Raw genomic sequence first — 20880 nt, 5'->3', positions numbered from 1 at the left:
GGGGAGAAAGAGAGAGAGAGAGAGAGAGAGAGAGAGGGAGAAGAAAGAGAGAAAGAGAAGGAGAAGAAAGAGAGAAAGAGAAGAAGAAGAAAGAGACAAAGAGAAGATAAAGAAATAGAGAGAAAGAGGGAGGGGGGAGAGAGGGAGGGGGGAAAGAGAGTGGAAAGGAGAGGGAGAGAGAAAAGAGGGAGGTTGAGAGAGATGGGGAGGGAGAGAGAGAGAGAGAGAGAGAGAAGGAGAGAGAGAGAAGAATGGAAGAGAGAGAGGGGGAGAGAGATGGGGAGAGAGAGTGATGAGAAAGAAAGAGAGAGGGGGTGGAGGGGAGAGAGAAAAGAATGAAAGAGAGAGAGGGGGAGAGAGAGAGTGTGAGAGAGAGGAGAAAGAGAGAGGAGGATGGAGAGAGAGAGGGGAGGAGAGAGAGAGAGGGGAAGAGAGAGAGAAAAGAATGAAAGAGAGAGAGTGTGAGAGAGAGAGTGTGAGAGAGAGGAGAAAGAGAGGGGAGGAGAGAAAGAGAGGGGAAAGAGAGAGAGAAAAGAATGAAAGAGAGAGAGAGAGGGGGGGGGAGGGAGAGGGGGGGGGGGTGAAAAGAATGAAAGAGAGAGAGAGAGGGGGGTGGAGAGAGAGAGGGGAGGAGAGAGAGGAGAAAGAGAGAGAGAGAAGAATGAAAGAGAGAGGGGGAGAGAGAGAGAGAGTGTGTGTGTGTGTGTGTGTGTGTGCGTGTGTGAGAGAGAGAGGAGAAAGAGAGAGATGGGGAGAGGGAGAGAGAGAGTGGAGGAGAGAGAGAAGAATTAAAGAGAGAGAGGGGGAGAGAGAGAGGGGAGAGAGAGAGGAGAAAGAGAGATGGGGAGAGGGAGAGAGAGGGGGGTGGAGAGAGAGAGAGGGGGTGGAGAGAGAGGGGGGTTGGAGGGGAGAGAAAGAGAGAGGAATGAAAGAGAGAAGAGAGAGAGAGGGATGAGAAAGAAAGAGAGAGGGGGTGGAGGGGAGAGAGAAAATGAGAGAGTGGAGGAGAGAGAGAGAGAGGGGAAGAGAGAGAGAAAAGAAGGAGAGAGAGAGAGGGGAGAGAGAGAGAGTGTGAGAGAGAGAGGAGAAAGAGAGGGGAGGAGAGAGAGAGAGGGGAAAGAGAGAGAGAAAAGAATGAAAGAGAGAAGAGAGAGAGAGGGATGAGAAAGAAAGAGAGAGGGGGTGGAGGGGAGAGAGAAAATGAGAGAGTGGAGGAGAGAGAGAGAGAGGGGAAGAGAGAGAGAAAAGAATGAAAGAGAGAGAGGGGAGAGAGAGAGAGTGTGAGAGAGAGAGGAGAAAGAGAGGGGAGGAGAGAGAGAGAGGGGAAAGAGAGAGAGAGAAAAGAATGAAAGAGAGAGAGAGGGGGATGGAGAGAGAGAGGGGAGGAGAGAGAGGAGAAAGAGAGAGAGAGAGAAGAATGAAAGAGAGAGGGGGAGAGAGAGAGTGTGTGTGTGTGCGTGTGTGAGAGAGAGAGAGAGGAGAAAGAGAGAGATGGGGAGAGGGAGAGAGAGAGTGGAGGAGAGAGAGAAGAATGAAAGAGAGAGAGGGGGAGAGAGAGAGAGGGGAGAGAGAGAGGAGAAAGAGAGATGGGGAGAGGGAGAGAGAGGGGGGTGGAGAGAGAGAGAGGGGGTGGAGAGAGAGGGGGGTTGGAGGGGAGAGAAAGAGAGAGGAATGAAAGAGAGAAGAGAGAGAGAGGGATGAGAAAGAAAGAGAGAGGGGGTGGAGGGGAGAGAGAAAATGAGAGAGTGGAGGAGAGAGAGAGAGAGGGGAAGAGAGAGAGAAAAGAATGAAAGAGAGAGAGGGGAGAGAGAGAGAGTGTGAGAGAGAGAGGAGAAAGAGAGGGGAGGAGAGAGAGAGAGGGGAAAGAGAGAGAGAAAAGAATGAAAGAGAGAAGAGAGAGAGAGGGATGAGAAAGAAAGAGAGAGGGGGTGGAGGGGAGAGAGAAAATGAGAGAGGGGAGGAGAGAGAGAGAGGGGGGAAAGAGAGAAGAATGAAAGAGAGAGAGAGGGGGAGAGAGAGGGGGGAGAGAGAGAGTGTGAGAGAGAGGAGAAAGAGAGAGATGGGGAGAGGGGGAGAGAGGGGGATGGATAGAGAGAGAGAGCAAGAGAGAGAGAGAAGAAAAAAAAGAGAGAGATGGAGAGAGAGAGAGAGCAAGAGAGAGAGAGAAGAAAAAAGAGAGAGATGGGGAAATTTTACTGGAGCATGCATAGAATAACACTCTCATCGATTCTATGAAATATATCATTCAGCTCTTTTTGTTGAAGCATTCGGCTGCTTTGCAGGGATTTCAGAATTAGAAATGAGAAATGTACATTTCTATAGGGCTTGTAGTGCAAGCCAGAGAGTGTGATTGAAAACAGAGAGAAAAGGACATTTCAGTTGCATGGAGATATATCATAAAATAATTATACTATGAGAAGGAGAGACAGAGACATCCACACAGCCAGTGAGGAGACTGACAAAAGCCCTTGGATCACTCCTCTCTCCACCCCCTTAACTCATTCACAAGATAACTGAGAATATCCGCATTCACAAAACACAGTGACACAGATCAGCACCACCTCTCAGCAGCAAGGCGCAGTCAGTCTGTGCTGACCGGAGATGTACACACAGAGGAAGCCAAGGAAACACTGCTAGCTAAAAGCTTGCAGACAAACCAACGTTTATAGATGTTTGCAGAGGATTTATCTTGAACTAAGCCATATCTGCGGATTTATCCGATAGACACTATGCAGTGCAGCTACAATCCTGGGAGTGATTGCATCTGTATGTAGCATCTCTGGGGTTCTGACGCTGCAAGCCGCAAATTGGTGTGGTGTTTGGGTGGCACACCTTCTCATCAGCAGCCCACGGTCAAGGTGGAGTATTCATTGAGACGTTTCCTATAGCTGGGATGCATACAAAGGGCAAGAAGGAGAAGCAGTAAGCTACCTGGATCTGGGTGGAGACTATATACTTGCCTAGCGCCATGGATCTAAATATACACATAGGTAATCTGGATCTATATTTTGTAATCTGTATTAACCTTTTTTAGTTATTGCAGGCTCTTTTTTAAATATGTTATTGGTCTTGTTAAATCATATGAATGGGTATGCAAGAATATCATATCAGCCTCACCCTATCAGCCAATCAGAAATGATCTGTTATTGCTTCAACATCTGTAAATTGATTAAATCTAATTGGTTCGCATAGGGTATGCACTTTGCACATCCGAGCTGTTGCTAGCAATGCCTTATTAAAAGCAGTGTGTGTTGGATTTGCAATTCACATGCAGTGGCCTTGCGTAAAGCAAAGAAAAAATATGCTAAGTGCAGTAATACATAGCAACAACCAATCAGAAATTGGCTGGCATTGCTGTGAATATTATAAACGGCAGTACGTGAAATGTGATTGGATGCTTTCGTTTACGTTCTTTGTGCTACACAGCTGCTCTTTGCATTGTCTTATTGAATAATCTTTTCTGGCTTTACATTTTGTGATTATGATCCTTAAATAAAGCAGGTGAGATTTGGTTATAAACTAGCCTGAATAACTGTGTGCCTGTGTAGTTATATTGAATTCTAATATACGTTGTCAAATGCTTTTACTATAGGAAGAATGGAAATTGAGCTCAAGATATGCAGTGGACATCAATCCTTCCTTTACAGATAACAAGGATAATAGTCTATACTCTACATCTAGCATATGGAGAAAAAAACCCCCCAGTTATAATGCTTATCAATACCATTTTGAATATTTAATGAGACCATGTACAACTATGTTAAGACTTTTAAAGGAATGCTTTAAAAAAGAAAAAACAATCTATCTAGAGGTTTTTTGGTATACAGTATGTTATGTTGTATCATCAGTACATGCCTTCATGGTGGATGTCATATTGCTTAATTCTAATGTAGGGTAAACAGTATCTGTATTTGTATTGTAGCACGACCTTTCATAACGGCAGGCCTAAAACAGTTCCGAAAAAAAATTCAATTAGCACTAGATTTACAATACAAGCTTAACCACTCCTTATTTAGTACGATGCAGCAATGTAGAGACTTGTATGTGAATGGTGCCGTAAACAACTAATAAAGCATCAAATATGACACTTATTTTCAAAATAGTATGCAAGAAGTACAAACTTTTCTGTTTAGATACTCTGATGATGTTCGTGCAGTTTAATAGCCCGTTTGTAAATATTTTTGCAGATGAAAATAGATGGAGACAATTTATAGTAAAGAGATCACAATTCTATACTAATGAGCAGTACATGTATGTGTATATTTATAAGGTTTATGGATTATATCAGGGAAACCAAGTTGTGTAATGAATGTGTAGGAGGTAATACTAATTACAATGATAAAATGTAGTTTAGGTTTAGTAATGTATTGTAAACCACTACTTATAATGTAATATGATATCATCTTCATCAAATTGGGATTTTCCCTATACCCTATACCTGAAACATACATGAATGAAGAGGGAGTTGACATACTTGACTAATATCACTGTGCTTCATCCATCAATATGGAACAGCAAGTTCTTGAGGTCAGTTACATCAAAGTCTGTGCCACAAATACAATAAAAAAATGTTCTGTTCATCAAATTAAAATGCTATATTCATATTTTAGGTGCTGTAACAACCTTGGTTCTTTTTTATACAGCAGAACATGTTTAGCTTTCAACAGCAGTTTAAAGATGGCGACACACATTACAATGTAACTGTACAACCTATGTATAATCTCTTTTGGATATACCATCAACTGTGTAGTGTAAGGGCCTACCCTTCAATTTACACCCAATCACGTAGGTCCCCCACACAATATATTAGTGAAGCTAAGACGATTATTCAATCAGATGTGCATCGCAGCATTAGGATTATAAATGGGCCCCCAGACAGATAAATGGTAATGTGGGGCAGATTTATAAAACTTGAGCACAAAAAATAAATAAAGTCATTGGTATGTCAGCCATCATTTTATGAAAGATCACACCAATCTATTTCTTTTATGCCATTTTCATGCTCTATTTCAATTGGGTAGATCATCTATGAATACCTCAAAAGCTAAAATGAATCTATAAGCCTGGAGATATATGTTTTAATTTTAAGGCTGCAGCTAAAGCAAAGCAGGACACATAAATTACTGGCTATAACCTGCTATAGATTATATGGTGCAGTTATTGCTAAACGAGCAAACCTAGACACCTGCCTCACACTGCACTGGTTTTGGGGTGGCTATAAACATGTTTTGAGGGAATGTTTTGCCTCAGTAAATGAGGGATAGTTTTGGGGTGCCCCAATACTAAGGATGGATCTGATGATAGTTTTCATAGTGGCATTAAAATCAAATACAGACAAGGTTAAAGCCTATAGGCAATGTCAAGCACAAAGCATGCTGGCTAAAACTAGTATACCTAGAAGGCAATGAGGAATTTGTGTAAAATCCATATAGGCCAGAGCCTATGATGGCAACATTTTAAGGTATGGCAGACCGCCCCTTCTTTCTTTATATTTTCCCTCTGCATGTGTTCAGGAAGAAAATTATTCAGATTTGCAATTCACTCATGTTATTTTATATTGTTATTATTATTGGTGTGGATTCAAAGACCTGTGGTCATTGAAAGCTGCATGGTAATATCCATTCTAGAGGTGCAAATAATTAAGTCCTGCCTTGATAGTAGGCCACTGTGGTTTACTCACTTAAAGTATTTATCTGTTTGTCTGTATCCACTCAATACAATTAAGAGTCTTCTTAAACAAGCCGTAGATAAGGGTGTTCCTTATACAACCATTCAGAATCCACCCACTATTTTACTGTGCCAGTTTATAAAACATGCATAAGGATTGTATTGGTTGCTATGAGCAATATTTCTGCTGCTAAAGATGTTTAAAAGAACATCTCCACAGATTATGATGGACGTATATATTTCCACATTACTTTGAGTGCTATTCTGTGACCTGATTTCCGCTTGAAGGACTGAAAATAGAATGCCATGGAGCCTAAGCGACCCTGTCTTGTGGGGAACGTTTTATGCTATTAGTTGATATTAGTATCATCCAAAGGTATTCTTCATCAGGTTTAAAACAATGTTTTGGTGCTTATTAATCACTTGTAAGCAAATTACAAGAAAATATTCTTCTATTGACAAAGTAATGAAACCTCTGGAAAAACATCATAATTAAGGAAAAACTACTCATTTGGCACTCAAGCAAATCCAATGGGTTCAAAGTTTGCTACTTACAATTAGATTACTGAATACAAGGCCCATATTTCTACAGTGAGGGGAATTCCCTTATAAAGAATTCCCATTCTATGACCATAGGCAAGCCTTTGGATTCAATGGATATATTGTGCATTTTAAGGGAATACTCATAATTATGTAACCTACAGGCTTGTAAATCTCTGTTTTGTGTCTCTGTATATTGGATAGTGGAATCATCATTGCTGCTAAACAGATTTAAGATATACCACTTGAGGTTGATGTATCATTGGGGTTTATTTACTAAAGACAAATAGGCTGTTCACTTTGCAAGATAATTTTCTCTTGGCTTAGTGAATGTAGTGAAAATTCACTTTGCACAGAATCCCCAATCACGAGCATGATACATGAATCTTGACACAGGAAACACTTTAAATTGCATGAAAAATGAAGCACAGAATATATACATAATAAGCAAATATGGCTGCCACAGTTCAGGTACATAAAACCTATAAATAAAAAACATCAACACTTTCTGCTGGGACAATTTATGTTGACACAATCACATCTGCTTGTATATCTAATAAAAATTTACAAAAGACTCACCTCAAAATATGACTGGAATGTAACCTTCAAGATAGATTTAATGTGTAAATATATGTACTGAGGCCCTGGGAATAACATTTCCCCTTTTTTTGTTAACATATATTTCAACCCAAGAACTAAAATGTAAAATATTGCATCTTACCAGTTCTTAGATGTTGTGGATGCATTGCTTTTCTTTTCTAGTTTTTGTTTACCTCTATTTTTACCAGGTGAACTTGCCAATGACACTTCCTGCCCTAGGGTTAGAATGCTGCTCTTCCATATATACAGTAGAATAAGTGAGCGTGGTGCTCACTTATTCTACTGTATATATGGAAGAGCAGCATTCTAACCCTAGAGGAAGAAGATTATAGACTGCTTTAGGACTATAGAACACCTCATCTCTTTTTCCATTTCCATAACAAAAGGGGAGGTGCTCTATAATCCACAAAAGGAGCAGGGAACAATTCTAACTGATAAAAGTTAAGCACATATACAGGAAGTTAGAAGCTCACAAAATTTCTGTCAGGATTAACAGGTATATCTTGCACTTAATAAACAGATATAACAAAGTGCTTTCAGCAGAATATTTAGAAGACAGACTCTAAAAAAAACAACAACAGTTCATTGTTAGGGTTTACATACACTTTAAACAGAACACAGATGAGCAAAACAGAGCTGGAAAAAGAAGCAGGGTCACTCAATGCCAAGAGACAGCTAAATAGCAAACAAAACTGTGAGATACATGAAAAAGAAGATAAAAACATGTGGTCCAAATATAATGTTGTCTCTGTATGAATCACTTGTAGGGCCACTTCTAGAGTAGGGGGTCAAGTTTTAGGCACCACATAAAAATGATATAGCAGTTATGGAGAAAGTTCAAAGAAATTAATGGAAGGGGTGGAAAATCTTACGTACAAGGTTAGATTACAAAAACTGGGTATGAAGATTTCTTAGAGATTTTTAACAGATCTGGAAAATTAAGTCTTTAGTCTATACAAAGGACAAGTGGATGCTAGTTTCATATATAGGAAAGTAGATTTTACTCTCAGTAAGGATACTTCAGAGTAGGAGTGGTTAAATCGACGTAAAAACAAAACTTTTTATTGGCTAAAGTAGGGAATAGTCTGGTTTTTTTTTAAATTATTATTTTATTTGCTGTCTGCTTCACTTCCTGTTCCACAGAACAGCAGGAAGTAAGAGGATAACTGTGCAAAGTAAGGGAAATACCCTCTTCAACAGTTGACGCCAGAACAGGTGTCTCATTGGAAGATTTCTTCCCACCTCCTGTTATGGTGAAATTTTTTGGAATTCTCATCACTTTCTGTACCAGACACAACAGTTAATTAGACAAATAGCAAGGACAAATCTTCTCAACAATTACATAGAAGACAACAAAAAAAATGTGACACGGTTTTTATAGTTCCCTACTCTAACCACATATTTTTGAAAGTGTTGGATTTACATACACTTTCAACTGTGCAACAGAACACTTTACTGGATGAGGTTGAAATAGGAAAGAAAATAGAACAGAAACAAGAACTGCATAGTTTTTTTTTAATACTAACAATGTCCAAAGTTATATATACTAAATGCTAACTACTATAGCAAATTTTATTCCAGGGAACTGGACCAACTAATCTTGTGGTGTTAGGAAGGATTTTTTTTAGTTGCAAAATTGTCAACTATAACTTTAACATTTTGCTTCCCTTTGGACTAAAGCTGCAGGAGCTGTGAGAGGTTGAACATGGTGGACATCAGCTGTGTTGCCAGACCATGGATGGATGCTTATTTAATATGTGCCTTATTAGACACCGCATATAAACATGAAAATGGACATATTCATGTTTATATGCGGTGCAAAAGTGCTAAACAGACTGTGTCTTACAGTTGTATAATGTCCATTTTCTTCTTTATACATGCTATATATACATACACAAGACAGTAAGAGATGTGCTTTCCTTTTACAATTATTAAACATCATAATCAAATAATTTATGTATATGCAGCAAAGTAACTCCTTAAATTTGATGCTGCTGGACTGTGTCCAGTCTAAGCTGATCTGATAGTTCTGTGCTCATTTGGTTTCCATTAAGCTTTCTGTTATCTTTTGCACCTGCCTGCTGCTAGGTGAGACCTTGCTGCAGAGCATCCAATAATGTGGATGAATATGTGTGGAGGTTCATAGCCAGTGATGCATGCTGGGCGATGTCATAAATATTTTGGGCTGACCTTGTGAGTTCTCTTTCCCCTGGGGCCTCCTGCCTGGGGGAGGGTGCATTAAATTATGTGCTGTCTGAACAGGTCTGCAGCCTGCAGGTGGTCAGATATCGACCCAGTCTTGGTCTGAATCTGTTCCTGGGATGGAGAACCAGAGAGGAACTTTGTCTGCTGGTGGTGCCAGAGAAGCCAGGATGGGTGTGGAGCTCACAGAAAGTCTGTTGTCTTGTCTATGGAATTCTGTGCTATGTCCACTGACTTGCAAAGGTTCTACAATACACAATGCTACTGCAATCAGTTTAAAGGCCCTTTGCACTGTGAAGCTCGGAAGTGGTCAATGAGTCTGGATTTCTGTACTGTCCTAGATGCCTATGTAATTTTTTGAGGTTGCAGATGTGCTACTCTAATTGAGAGGAGGAGTCAGATCAGCCCTGACCACCTTTAACAAATGTGACATACAGTATACAGGTTGTACATGGCTCCCAACCCAATCACTATCCAAAAATACCTACTGTACATAGAAAGAAAAACTCCTGTGTTTAGATTGTAGAACCACCATTAAAGGAGAACTATGGGGAAAAGCCTTAACCCCATAGTTCTCCTTTAACTTTAAAATGCACCCAGGGACCATTTTTCTTTGGATTTTTTTTCCATATGTCAAGTCATGACATTTGACAAAAGGTGAATTCTCCCTAAATGTTTGTGTGAAGGCTAAGCAAGAATTCAGCCGCAAGGCAAAAGGCTGCTGGGTTCTTACTAGATGCTGAGTTAAAAGGCACACATTTGTTCAACTCTCTATGGTTTGTCTAGACTTGGGCCTAGACTACTACTGTAGACCATAGTTTAACTGATTGTGTGTATTGGTGGAATGGTGACTGGGGCTGGACTGTGGCATTGCAGTTCACTGTGGTAATAAAAGTATGAATTGGTGGCTATACAGATGTGAATTTTTCTACCCGCCCAGAATTACTGCTCTTCTGGGCATATTTTATAAGGCAGTATAGTGTCAGTGATAATTTGCTTATTGCAGTAATCCACACCAACCAATCAGATCTCAGCACTGTAGTGGAACAGTAAAAATGTGTATTTCAACTGATTGCCTGGGGTAATCTATTTTGCAATGGCCAAATTAAAAGCCCAAAATATTTTACTGCCATGGATGAGTAACTGAATTAAGCAATTTTACTATATTTCTGAATGTAATCTACTAGCAATTTTTCACTATTTTGCTGCAGATAGGGTTGGGAAACTGTCTTTGTTTCCACGGGGGATTTCTCCCTTCACTTTCTGTCATGGCCACAGAGTGTTAGAGGGACAAGAAGTCATTAGAAGCCTCACCAATGCGGACATAGACAGCAACAATACTACTTTGACTACACATTGGGTCTTTATTAACATCAGTGTTTTCCTGACTCCTGTTCATGAAATCACAGAATACAATAACGACATTGGGGGGAATTTATCAAAACTGGAGCAGACAAAATTTAGAGCAGATTTGCATTGCAACCACTCAGCTTCTATCTCTCATTTTCAAATCCCAACTGAGCAGACTGAAGAGAGATGTTGATTGGTTGCCATGGGAAATTGCTCCAGTTTTGATAAATTCCTCCAATTTTCCTTTGCACTTGCATCTAGGAGTGTTGTTCATGTGCGCATTAGGCGATCTCCAACGACAACAGACATCCAGGGTGGTTTGTTTTCATTGCTTGCCCTGCTTTAAGATCACTGGGAGTCAGTGGGGACCATGCTGTACCCTTGTCCACTCCCACCAGCATCCTCATGACTAATATATGAACCACAGGACCGTTATAGTTTTTTGTGGTGGAGGGATTGCTCTTGACTCTACTCTCACAAACTAATGACGAGAACTGACAACCCAATGATTGCAACTCTTTTAATTTTTCCACATGTGTAAAGCAGAGGGACCCTTATAAACAATCAAGACACAAACGTTTTTAAAATAGTTACTCTTTACACCCTCAATTGTGGGCCTCCTTTGACAGCTGTCATCTCCTGTCAGCAGGCCTCTGCTCATCTGTCTGTGCCAGGGTTCAGACCTGTTCTAATACACTATGGTCATCTTAAATTTCCAGTCATTGTAGAAGTGAAGCTTGTTAAAAGGCAATGACAGTGAGAGCTGGTACATTACTGTGATTGTGATTTTCAGCAAATATAAGGACATTCTTAATGTGTTTTTTTACATGTTTTTTTCTCAAGTTGTTTTTCTGAACTTGTGTGGGGATTATAGTAGGTGGTCAGTTCAATACTGTAGTACTTAAATGTTCTTTAATCCGCATTGTTTGCCAAGCTAGGCATAGTTTGCAATGCTCAATGTTATCAAGGATAATCTAAGACTATATTTTTGGTAAAAGGTACATACTGTATATAATGTATGTATATATATATACATATAAATATATATAACATTTTGCAGCACAAAATAAAATTTAGAAAACAATTATTTACTAATAAAGACCATTTTTATGATCCTGATGATTTTGTTAGGATGACTAGATTTATTCAGTTTGATGTTATACTTGGGATGTGTGGGTGTCAGTTATTTCCAGTTACTCTTCCTTTCGTCTTTTATTTTTATGTAAGCTGTTCCACAGCAACGTGTTAATTTCATCCTCTCTCATCACTGCGCCCAAAGTGCTGCTCTTAGGAACATATCTGTTGTCCAAACTTATAGGATGTAGTGACAGAAGAGAGATTAGAATCAATGACCCCTCTGACATTGAAATCATGCTTATAGGCAAATCTGAGTCATTAACACAGAGTGATGGGCTGTCCCAGAATCAAAGACACACAATAGAGCTTATTTATAAAAACTGTAGCAAAGGAAAAATACAAGTTATGTCCCTGGCAGCCAATCACAGGGCTGGTTTAACAACTGAATCAATTTTACACTGGCCTGTGTTGATTTCCAATATCAGGTACAGGAAATTAGAAAACTTGTTTCTTAATTTAATTGTGTATTTAATCTGAAGACTGTAAGAAATGATCTTTAAATAGATCATGCAATTTTTTATATTTTCTGCAAAATAGCAGCTGAAAACTGATTGGTGGGTGGGAGAAACAACCTTCATGTGCTGTCATTTTATTTGCTGTAATGATTTATACATTTGGCAAACTGACCACCATTTCCATGAAAAATTACAAATAAAGACACTGACATTGGTTAAAGAAAAAATAAACACTTCCTTCACTAGTCATAAAAATAAATAAATAATTAAAAAGCAATTCAAGGGTCTTCTTGCGTTAATGTTCCTCTACCACAAAAAAGCAAGGTTAATCTTTGGGATCACAACATTCTTTAGGTTTAAAACTTTATGACATATCTAAGCAATTACTGAATGAATCCATGTGACTCATTTAATAAAGCAGAACTTGAGTGGAATCATGGGAGATTCACAACCCAACTCCCACTTCCTGATTCATTCATTCATTCATAAAAACTGTTCAGAATCCTTCATTCATAAAAACTGTTCAGAACTTCTTCAGAATTCTGTTGCTAGTTCCAAATGCTGCCAAAAGTATATTGTTGAGTGATTCAGGTATAAATCGGTCGAAATTTCAGTGACATAAACCTTTCTTGGATTGCATTTTTTTTTTTTTACTAGCAACAAAAATGATGAGAAGAACATCTCTGTAGCTGCTACAGATCCCTGCTACAAAATTGCCAGTGTGACATGGGTCACTAGATATAGTAAACTATCAAACGTGCATCCTGATCACATGATGTCTATTATGCCAGCATCTGCCTTGAACTGGAAAGGCATGGTGTTGCAGAAAAAGTAGATAGTGGTACACTGTCATATTGCAAAAGTGCATTTTATTATTGATCTATAAAATCAATTACACATGAGAAGAACAGAGACTCCTAACATGTCATAGAATGACTTAGTGCCTTATCCTGAGGAAAAGAATAGTGATTATGCATGGTTTGAGTGTGAGGCACGGAGGAGGTGCGGAGCGTGGATGCGGGCAGGTCTGGCAGCGGCGAGCGTGAGGTGGGGAGGAGGTGTGGCGCGCAGCGTGTGTGGAGCCGTGAACAGGGCCAAAGAATCAGAAGCCGATTAATCGATTATTGAAAAAGTTGACAACTTTTTCAATAATCGATTATAATCGATTATGTCGATTAGTTGTTGCAGCCCTAGTTTTCTTACCTGTCCAGGCACTTTGCATTTTAAAAATGGTAACTCATCATATAATTGATAATAGATCATTATAGACTTTTTAGGGGACAGCTCGATTGACAACTATAGAAAACCTCAAACGTTAGGTGCCACCTATAGTTTTTCATGAGCATTGGCTACCTGGCTCCTGGGACTTGTCCAACCCTGGCATAGAAACTATTTAAACATTGATAACACAGACTAATTCAAGTATATATTGTACATCTGGGTTGAGCAACTCCTGGTCACCAGGATGCATTTAAGACCGGGAAAAAACATTTGTAATCTATGTTCACCACTTATCTGTTGCCTAACTACAAGTCACCTATACAGTATAGTCATATATAAGTAGTTGTCTCCTTCTGTAAATGCTAGTTGCAGTACTCTTATGCTAATCCAAAGGCTTTAATCCATGGTGTCTCACTACACCAGAACAAGTGTTCATGTTAGGAGTTTAATTTCAGTCTGACTTTACATGCTTCATACTTATCTTGGGTCAGTGGCGCTAGGGCTGCAACAACTAATCGACATAATCGATTATAATCGATTATTGAAAAAGTTGTCAACTTTTTCAATCATCGATTAATCGGCTTCCGATTAGTTGGCCCTGTTCACGGCTCCACACATGCTGTGCGCCGCACCTCCTCCCCACCTCACACTCGCCGCTGCCAGATCTGCCCACCCTCATCCATGCTCCACACGCCGCACCTCCTCACCGCCAGCCCACATCAACGATCGGCACAGGGATGCAGGGAGAAGAAGTAGGGAGGAGCAGGTGGGGGGGGGATTACAGCCGCCGATAGACTGGTCCGAACTCAGAAGCAAGTTGCTGGAAGACTGCTCAGGTAAGCCTGCACTTTCCCATACATGGTGCTCTATAATGTATTGCTGGGATTTGTATTCCTCTATAGCTGATGGTATATTGCTCTGTATATTATACAGAACAATATACCATCAGCTATAGAGGAATACATATCCCAGCAATACATTGTACACTGTATGTATAATGTATTGCTGGGATTTGTTGTATTCCTATATAGCTGGTGGTATTCTGCATTGCGCTGTATAGAGGACTACAAATCCCAGCAATAATACATTATATAGCGCAATGCGGAATTCCACCAGCTATAGAGGAGTACAACAAATCCCAGCAATAGTACATTATACAGTGGTGCAATGCCGAATACCACTAGCTATAGAGGACTACAAAACCCAGCAATAGTACATTATACAGCACAATGCAGAATATCGCCAGCTATAATGTACTATTGCTGGGATTTGTAGTCCTCTATAGCTGGTGCGATTCTGCATTCATTGCTGTATAATTTTACACTTTTCATTTCACTATATTGCACACCACACTTTTTTTTTTCTTTTTTACTTCCACCGCTCCAAGATTGCTCCTGTGATGGACTACAACCTCAATACAAACTAGTAGTCCCAGCACTGGAGCCATTTAAAAAAATGTATTTTATTTCATTTTTTATCCGATTAACCGATTAATCGAACTTAATAATTGGCTAACTAATCGATTTTGAAAATAATCGTTAGCTGCAGCTCTAAGTGGCTCAGAAAGTATTAAAACCTAAGAGGCGGGGAACTACCATTTTCAGAAAAAGGTCAACACTGGCAGCTCCTGTTTTGTTTTAGTACATGCCTCTTTTACATATACCCCATGGACATTGCATTATAAAAAAAAAACACTTTAATCTGTTAGAGATTTTTAAGGGATGTATTTTAGTTCAAATAAAATGTGCTTTGAACAATTTCATAAAATTGATATTATATAACCCCCTTTTTACTCTTTAGAATATTTTTGTTGAGATATATTTTGTTTAAGACAAAAGCTGAGCTGATACATTGAAACAAATATCTCATCTGAAAGGGAGGCTTAGGACATATGTCTGTTTTTTAAAAGTGAAATTGTTTGTGATGCATCCTCATAGAATCTGATGGATATGAAAATATATCATATTAATTTAGATATGCAGACAAGATTATTCAACCTGTGCATTAGACAGCATCATGTAAATGGTAGTATGACACTTCACTTTCTCCACTAGTGTCTCCTGCAGGAATCTCTGGGGAGCGATGCCTGGAAAAGCAATTACAGGCAGGATAATAAGAAATAAAGTGGTTTTCTCCAAGCAGTTTGCAGTGTAGATAAGGTCATGTGTTTCCCTTGTGGTCGGAGTTAAGTTAAAACTTTCACTGAGTGCTTTTTAATACGCATTATATTCAGGGCTAGTATTAAGAAAATATTATGTAGCTGGAGGCTGGTGGCACAGAGCTCTCAGTGCCCTAATCTCTAGGTAAGCTATGTTTATCCACAAGTTACACAGCTTTTCACAAAATGTTACATAGTTTTCCAGGTTCTGTTATGGAGCCAAATATAGAAACTGAGGAACCATATTTATGCTTTGAGAAAGAGGAAAAGGTCCTTCAACCTTCACGGCTGATCATGCAGAGTGCCACACCCCAAAGTTTTTTAACTCCTAAAGTGTATGTATATAAAAAAAAAAAAGTTTTGGATAAAGTGGGGAAGAGTTGTGCTAAGGGAGACTTACCCTCTCTACTTCTGATGGATATTGTCACCTAGACAGAAACATTTTACAGCTGTCACCAGAACAAGAAGTGAGGGTAAATCATTAAATCATTCAATGGGGACACTTTTCCAGCTACAGCTGTCTAATGGGGAAATATTGCTTACTTTGTAGAGATTTCCTACCTTGCTAATGGTACTAGTGATTCTGGTGAAAGTGTAGATGGAGTGAAATTGGTGGTTAATTGCAAGATTTATCTGAGTATTTTTGGATGCACTTTTGGAATTAAAAAACCCTGTTCTGCATTAACTTTCCACTTCCAACCGTTTCAAAAACCTTTTATTGACACCAGCTTGTACACATTGTGTATCAGACAAAATAATAAAAAAAAATTATTTCATTTTAGCTATACCTAAAGGAAAAGATGAGCTTTAATTATGCTAGTTTGAATGCCTCTTTTCATGTTGATGGTAAAGTAGGGAGAACCCTTGTATATTTCTAAATAGTTCTCAATATCTTTATCGAAAGATCTAAACCACTCCTCCAGATTCCTGTGGAAGCATTCTTCCTGACAAATAACTATTGCTTTCTGCTTTGCAAACCTATGAGATGGAAAAAGAAGTATAATGCAGGACACGTTTATACAGTAAAATCTTTAAATACAATATGACATTTATTATAATTTGAGCTTATTAATTAAAGTTTATGATATAAGTGTTTATTTTCCAGAAAGTATCGTAAAAAAATAAAGCTTAATAATTATGAAATGTATTGTTTCATTCTGCTACATATCATAACACAATAATATTCTCCTATATATTTTATCTATTACATAGATAGATTACAAATATATTTTGTATTTTTCAGGATCTTCTGATGTACCTTGATGGAAGATACCACTTGAAATATATTACTATCCAAAGAGTGACTGTCATTACATACATAAGAAAGGGGACGGCAAGGCCATGGATATTTCAACTGGAGACATCCAGCAGGTTCTTTCCATTGACCAAATTCGTTCGATCAGGGCCAACAATGATTATGTGGAGCGACCAGCTATATCGTTCATGCAGACTTGGTCTAATCCTTCCCTTTCTCAACATGCTGCAAAGCAAGAGTGGTCTAATGACCACCTGGTGACCTATAATCACCAGGATCTACATCGCAGCCAAAGCCATCAACACCAATCACAACATATTATCCAAGATCTAAGTCATTCCAGTACAATAAGCTCAGTTTCTCGGAGTACCACAGCGTCAGACCAGAGACTGCTAACTGGAATTACTCCATCCAATTCAGGGCAATCACTTATGAGGACACAGCCTAAGGATGGTGACCTGAAGCAAGACCAGTTCATTAAAGGGATAATGGAGAGGTCAGATAGCTACATGGGTCACAATTTCATCTGTGAGGAGTGCGGGCGTTGTATTTGTGATGAATGCACACAAGTTCGGAAACTTCCTTCTTGTTGGATTTGTAACCAGCGCTGTTTGTGCTCAGCCAAAAATGTCATTGAGTATGGAACTTGCCTTTGTTGTATCAAAGGCCTCTTCTACCACTGCTCTTCTGATGATGAGGACAACTGTGCTGACAACCCCTGCACTTGCAGCCAGGGATCCTGCTGTGCTCGATGGGCATTCATGAGCTTCCTTTCTTTCTTCATGCCCTGTCTATGCTGCTATCCTCCTCTGAAAGGATGCCTGACACTCTGCCAGAAAGGCTATGACAAAGTAAAAAGACCAGGCTGTCGCTGTGAGAATCATACCAACACTGTCTGCAGGAAAATATCCTCCTCTAGTGGCACACCGTTCCCAAGGCCTTTTGACAAACCAGTATGACCTAAGAAGACCATCATGGATATGATCCTACTTCCTTTTCTCCTATAGTACTTCCTGCTGTCCACTTCTTGGAAACACTTGGTGCCAGAGTCAGCGAAAGCCTTACCAACACCCTAATAACAATTCAGGAATGTAAGAAATATTTGGGTGGAACAGTATACAATTACAGAAAGATATACAGAACAAACAGACACCTCTAAAGCTCCTTAAGTTCATGCTGCAGTAGACCAGTGACTTTTGGTTCTGTAATGTTGACATTGAGATCTCTGCCATGTGACCTCCTCTGAGTAACATATTATTGGTGTCAACATGGAAGTTATATAAATCCTGAAGATATCTTCTGCCTGGACCCTTTTACAAGTGAAACACTTCAAAAATGAAAAAAAAAAGAAAGGACAACTGAATTAAACAAACTGGGCACATGATGATTTATTTTTGGCAGCGGAGTTGGATTATGAAAGGAACAATGATAATGAAGCATAAAACCCAAGATCAACTGCAAAAGCTTATGATAAAGATGAAAATGCGTGCACTTTAATTTAGCAGACATAGCAATCACAAGAGGAACTGTACTTGTAGAACAGTATAAACGACACATTGAAGGTAAATGGCAACATGAATCAAACAGGGAAAAGGGAAAGAACATATTTTAAGGATGCTTGGATTAGTCAAATTAGAATTAATGCTTGATTAATCCACATCTAGAGTACACTCGATGCAATGGCAAGCTAGGGAGCCATATTTTATTTATTCTTTCAATTCCAGAAGGAAGCCTTTATCAAACTACTTTTCAGCTAGGTGAAATGCATTTTGTCACATATCAAGATATTATGTAAACCAAAGGAGATATATTTTGCATGGATAGGTTATGTTTCTATTCTTTCTTGCCCGTACCTCTGTATTAATATATTTGTTTTTAGTTTTCAGCCACTGTTTCTAAGGTGACATTAAATGCTTTCATTTTATTATCCACAGGGGATAATATATCAAAATTAGTGCAAAACTGTGGAAGTGCTGCCAATAACAACCATTGATATGTCAGCTGCCATTTTGTCTAGTACAGGGTATAAGATGGAAGCTGGCTCCTGATTGTTATGGGTACCAGCATTTTCTTTGAATAATGATACCCTCTGTGTTCTATGAACCTCATGGGTACATTCTTGCTAGTGTATTGTGTGGTAGATTTATAAGCTATATAGTCCTGAATGGGCAGATGTACCACTTGAGGTGGGGAGGGGGTATTTATAAATTGATGAAATAATGAGTATTATTTTGAATGAACTAAATAAATTAAATTTATAATTTTATAGGTCTGTGAAAAGAAACTGCAATGGGAAAACCCCAAATTAAAAGTCTATAAATACCTGACTAAGTCATATGTAGAATTAAAAACATGCACAATTAAAGGGAATCTGTGAGGACAAAAATATGGGAATTGCCAATGCTGGCCTGTTTTTGAAGCTGCAAGCTCTGAATTTATAATCTTTATAATTTTTCACACACGTGCATCTAACAGGAACATGGCTGTTCTGAGTCAGTGGATTACTATAGTAGAATGTCTGCCCTGGATCTTGTCCTTCAAAAACAAGTTAACAGTGATAAATGTCAAATTTGTATCCTGACAAATCCCTTTAGGAGATGTAGAAAAGCTGTAGCATGGTTTAAATATTTATATTCTCAGGAATTACCTGGGCTTCTTTGTGTAGGCAAAGAGCAACATAAAAACTGATGTACCCATGAACAACCAATTGGAAACAATATTTAATTGTTCGACCACAGAATTCGTTACTAGGGGTTACTGGGATATGTCATTGCTCTTATCACTATTTAAGATCATCTCTGCCTATTTCAAATTGTAACTATGAAGGTATTGAGGCAATAATATACAATAAATATACAATGTCCTTCTTTTTTTGGAAAGTACTGGACAAAGGTCAGTGGAGTAGTAATGATATCCCCAAGGGTTCCTGGGCCATTGCTGGAACCACTCGCTACCTTGCTCACCCCAGCTAACAAAATCATGTTCTAAGACCACATATTTGAACCTTATCTGTTTTATCTGTTTTGTGAAGTTAGTCACTCCCAGCACTGCACAAGGGTAAATGCCCTTCGAGATATGTTAATCACTGCTTAACAGAGGGGCACCCTAATAGGTGGTTACAAAGGGTTGAAGAAGGGAGAGTGTTTTGTGGACAGGCTTGAATTCAGTACCATAAGGCCTCAGTCACACTGCGTTAAGTCGGGCCGTACACGTCCTTGCGGCATGTACACCCGTGTCAGACCGTTCCCAGGAGGGACAGGTGCTACGTGTGTTTGCACGCAGCAGCCTGTTCTTCCCTATGGGAGGACACAGCCGTACACTGTCATGCGCACACCAGAACTGCACATCCGTGTGGGTCCGAGTACAGGACACCCGGACCCGCACGGATGTGCAGTTCGGGTGTGCGTATGGCCGCATCCTCCCATAGGAAAGAACAGAACAGAAATGGCCCAATACGGGTATTAACGCAGTGTGAATTAGGCCTAATGGGGATGGTCAACGAACACAGATTTATTATATAGAATTATATACTTTTTTTCTAAAGGTGCTTCTATCAATTAAATTGGAACAAACACAAGATAACGTAGGTTAGGTCAAAACAATTAAGCTTTACATGGAAATGTGCCACAATAATTCACTGCAGATTGCAGGTCAAAAGATGCCAGCAGCTTTTAGCCCAGTTATGGATCAAGAAATTACATTTTCTGAGGTTATCATTTATTGGTGTCCGTGGAAATATATAATTTCTTGTGATGTTAATGGTGCAGCTGTCGACAATTGACTGTATTTAATCCCTCGACAGATCCAAACAATGGGACAAATTTCCCATTGAAAAACTGTCTCACAGTCTATGCTGCTTCTTAACAACTAATTGGGCTATCTTTTTAAATCTACATTACTGAAAGGGACAATATGACACCCTAACATGCTGCAACACAGACTGGGATAATTTTTCTCTCATACCCATAAATGAGTCAAACTTTTCTTTTTACCAATCGTAGGTCAAATATCAGGACAAATAAAATTCTAGGGTAGTTAAAATTGTGCATACAAATGTTTTAGAAGTAAAACTCTACCTACTCTGCCACCAACAGAACCTCAGACATCTGAGACTGCTGGCAGCTATTTATGCCTTTATGCCAGTGTGTCTTTCTTGTATCTTACCATAATTTCAAGTCACTTGACCCACTGATGCTCCTGTTTTTACAAAGAGCAATTATACTTCTCATTGTAAACATCTGCCCAGTTTTGCAGTCTTGCTACACCATGTTTTGACGATGTTCTGCTGACCTGGA

The 20880-nt window shown here is 39.2% G+C and overlaps 1 protein-coding gene across 1 annotated transcript; it reads left to right on the top strand.

Moving 5' to 3' along the window:
• Window positions 1-2815: 2815 nt before the first annotated feature.
• On the top strand, window positions 2816-17828 carry SPRY3 (sprouty RTK signaling antagonist 3). The gene is made up of 2 exons (XM_018568572.1): window positions 2816-2990; window positions 16574-17828. Exon 2 carries the CDS (start codon window positions 16672-16674, stop codon window positions 17542-17544), a length of 873 nt encoding a protein of 290 aa, XP_018424074.1. The 5' UTR covers window positions 2816-2990; window positions 16574-16671; the 3' UTR covers window positions 17545-17828.
• The last annotated feature ends 3052 nt before the right edge of the window (window positions 17829-20880 follow it).

The sequence above is a fragment of the Nanorana parkeri genome, unplaced genomic scaffold (assembly GCF_000935625.1).
Source record: "Nanorana parkeri isolate BGI_ZX_2015 unplaced genomic scaffold, ASM93562v1 scaffold1211, whole genome shotgun sequence".
NCBI lineage: Eukaryota > Metazoa > Chordata > Amphibia > Anura > Dicroglossidae > Nanorana > Nanorana parkeri.
This window is presented reverse-complemented; position numbering and strand designations above follow the sequence as displayed.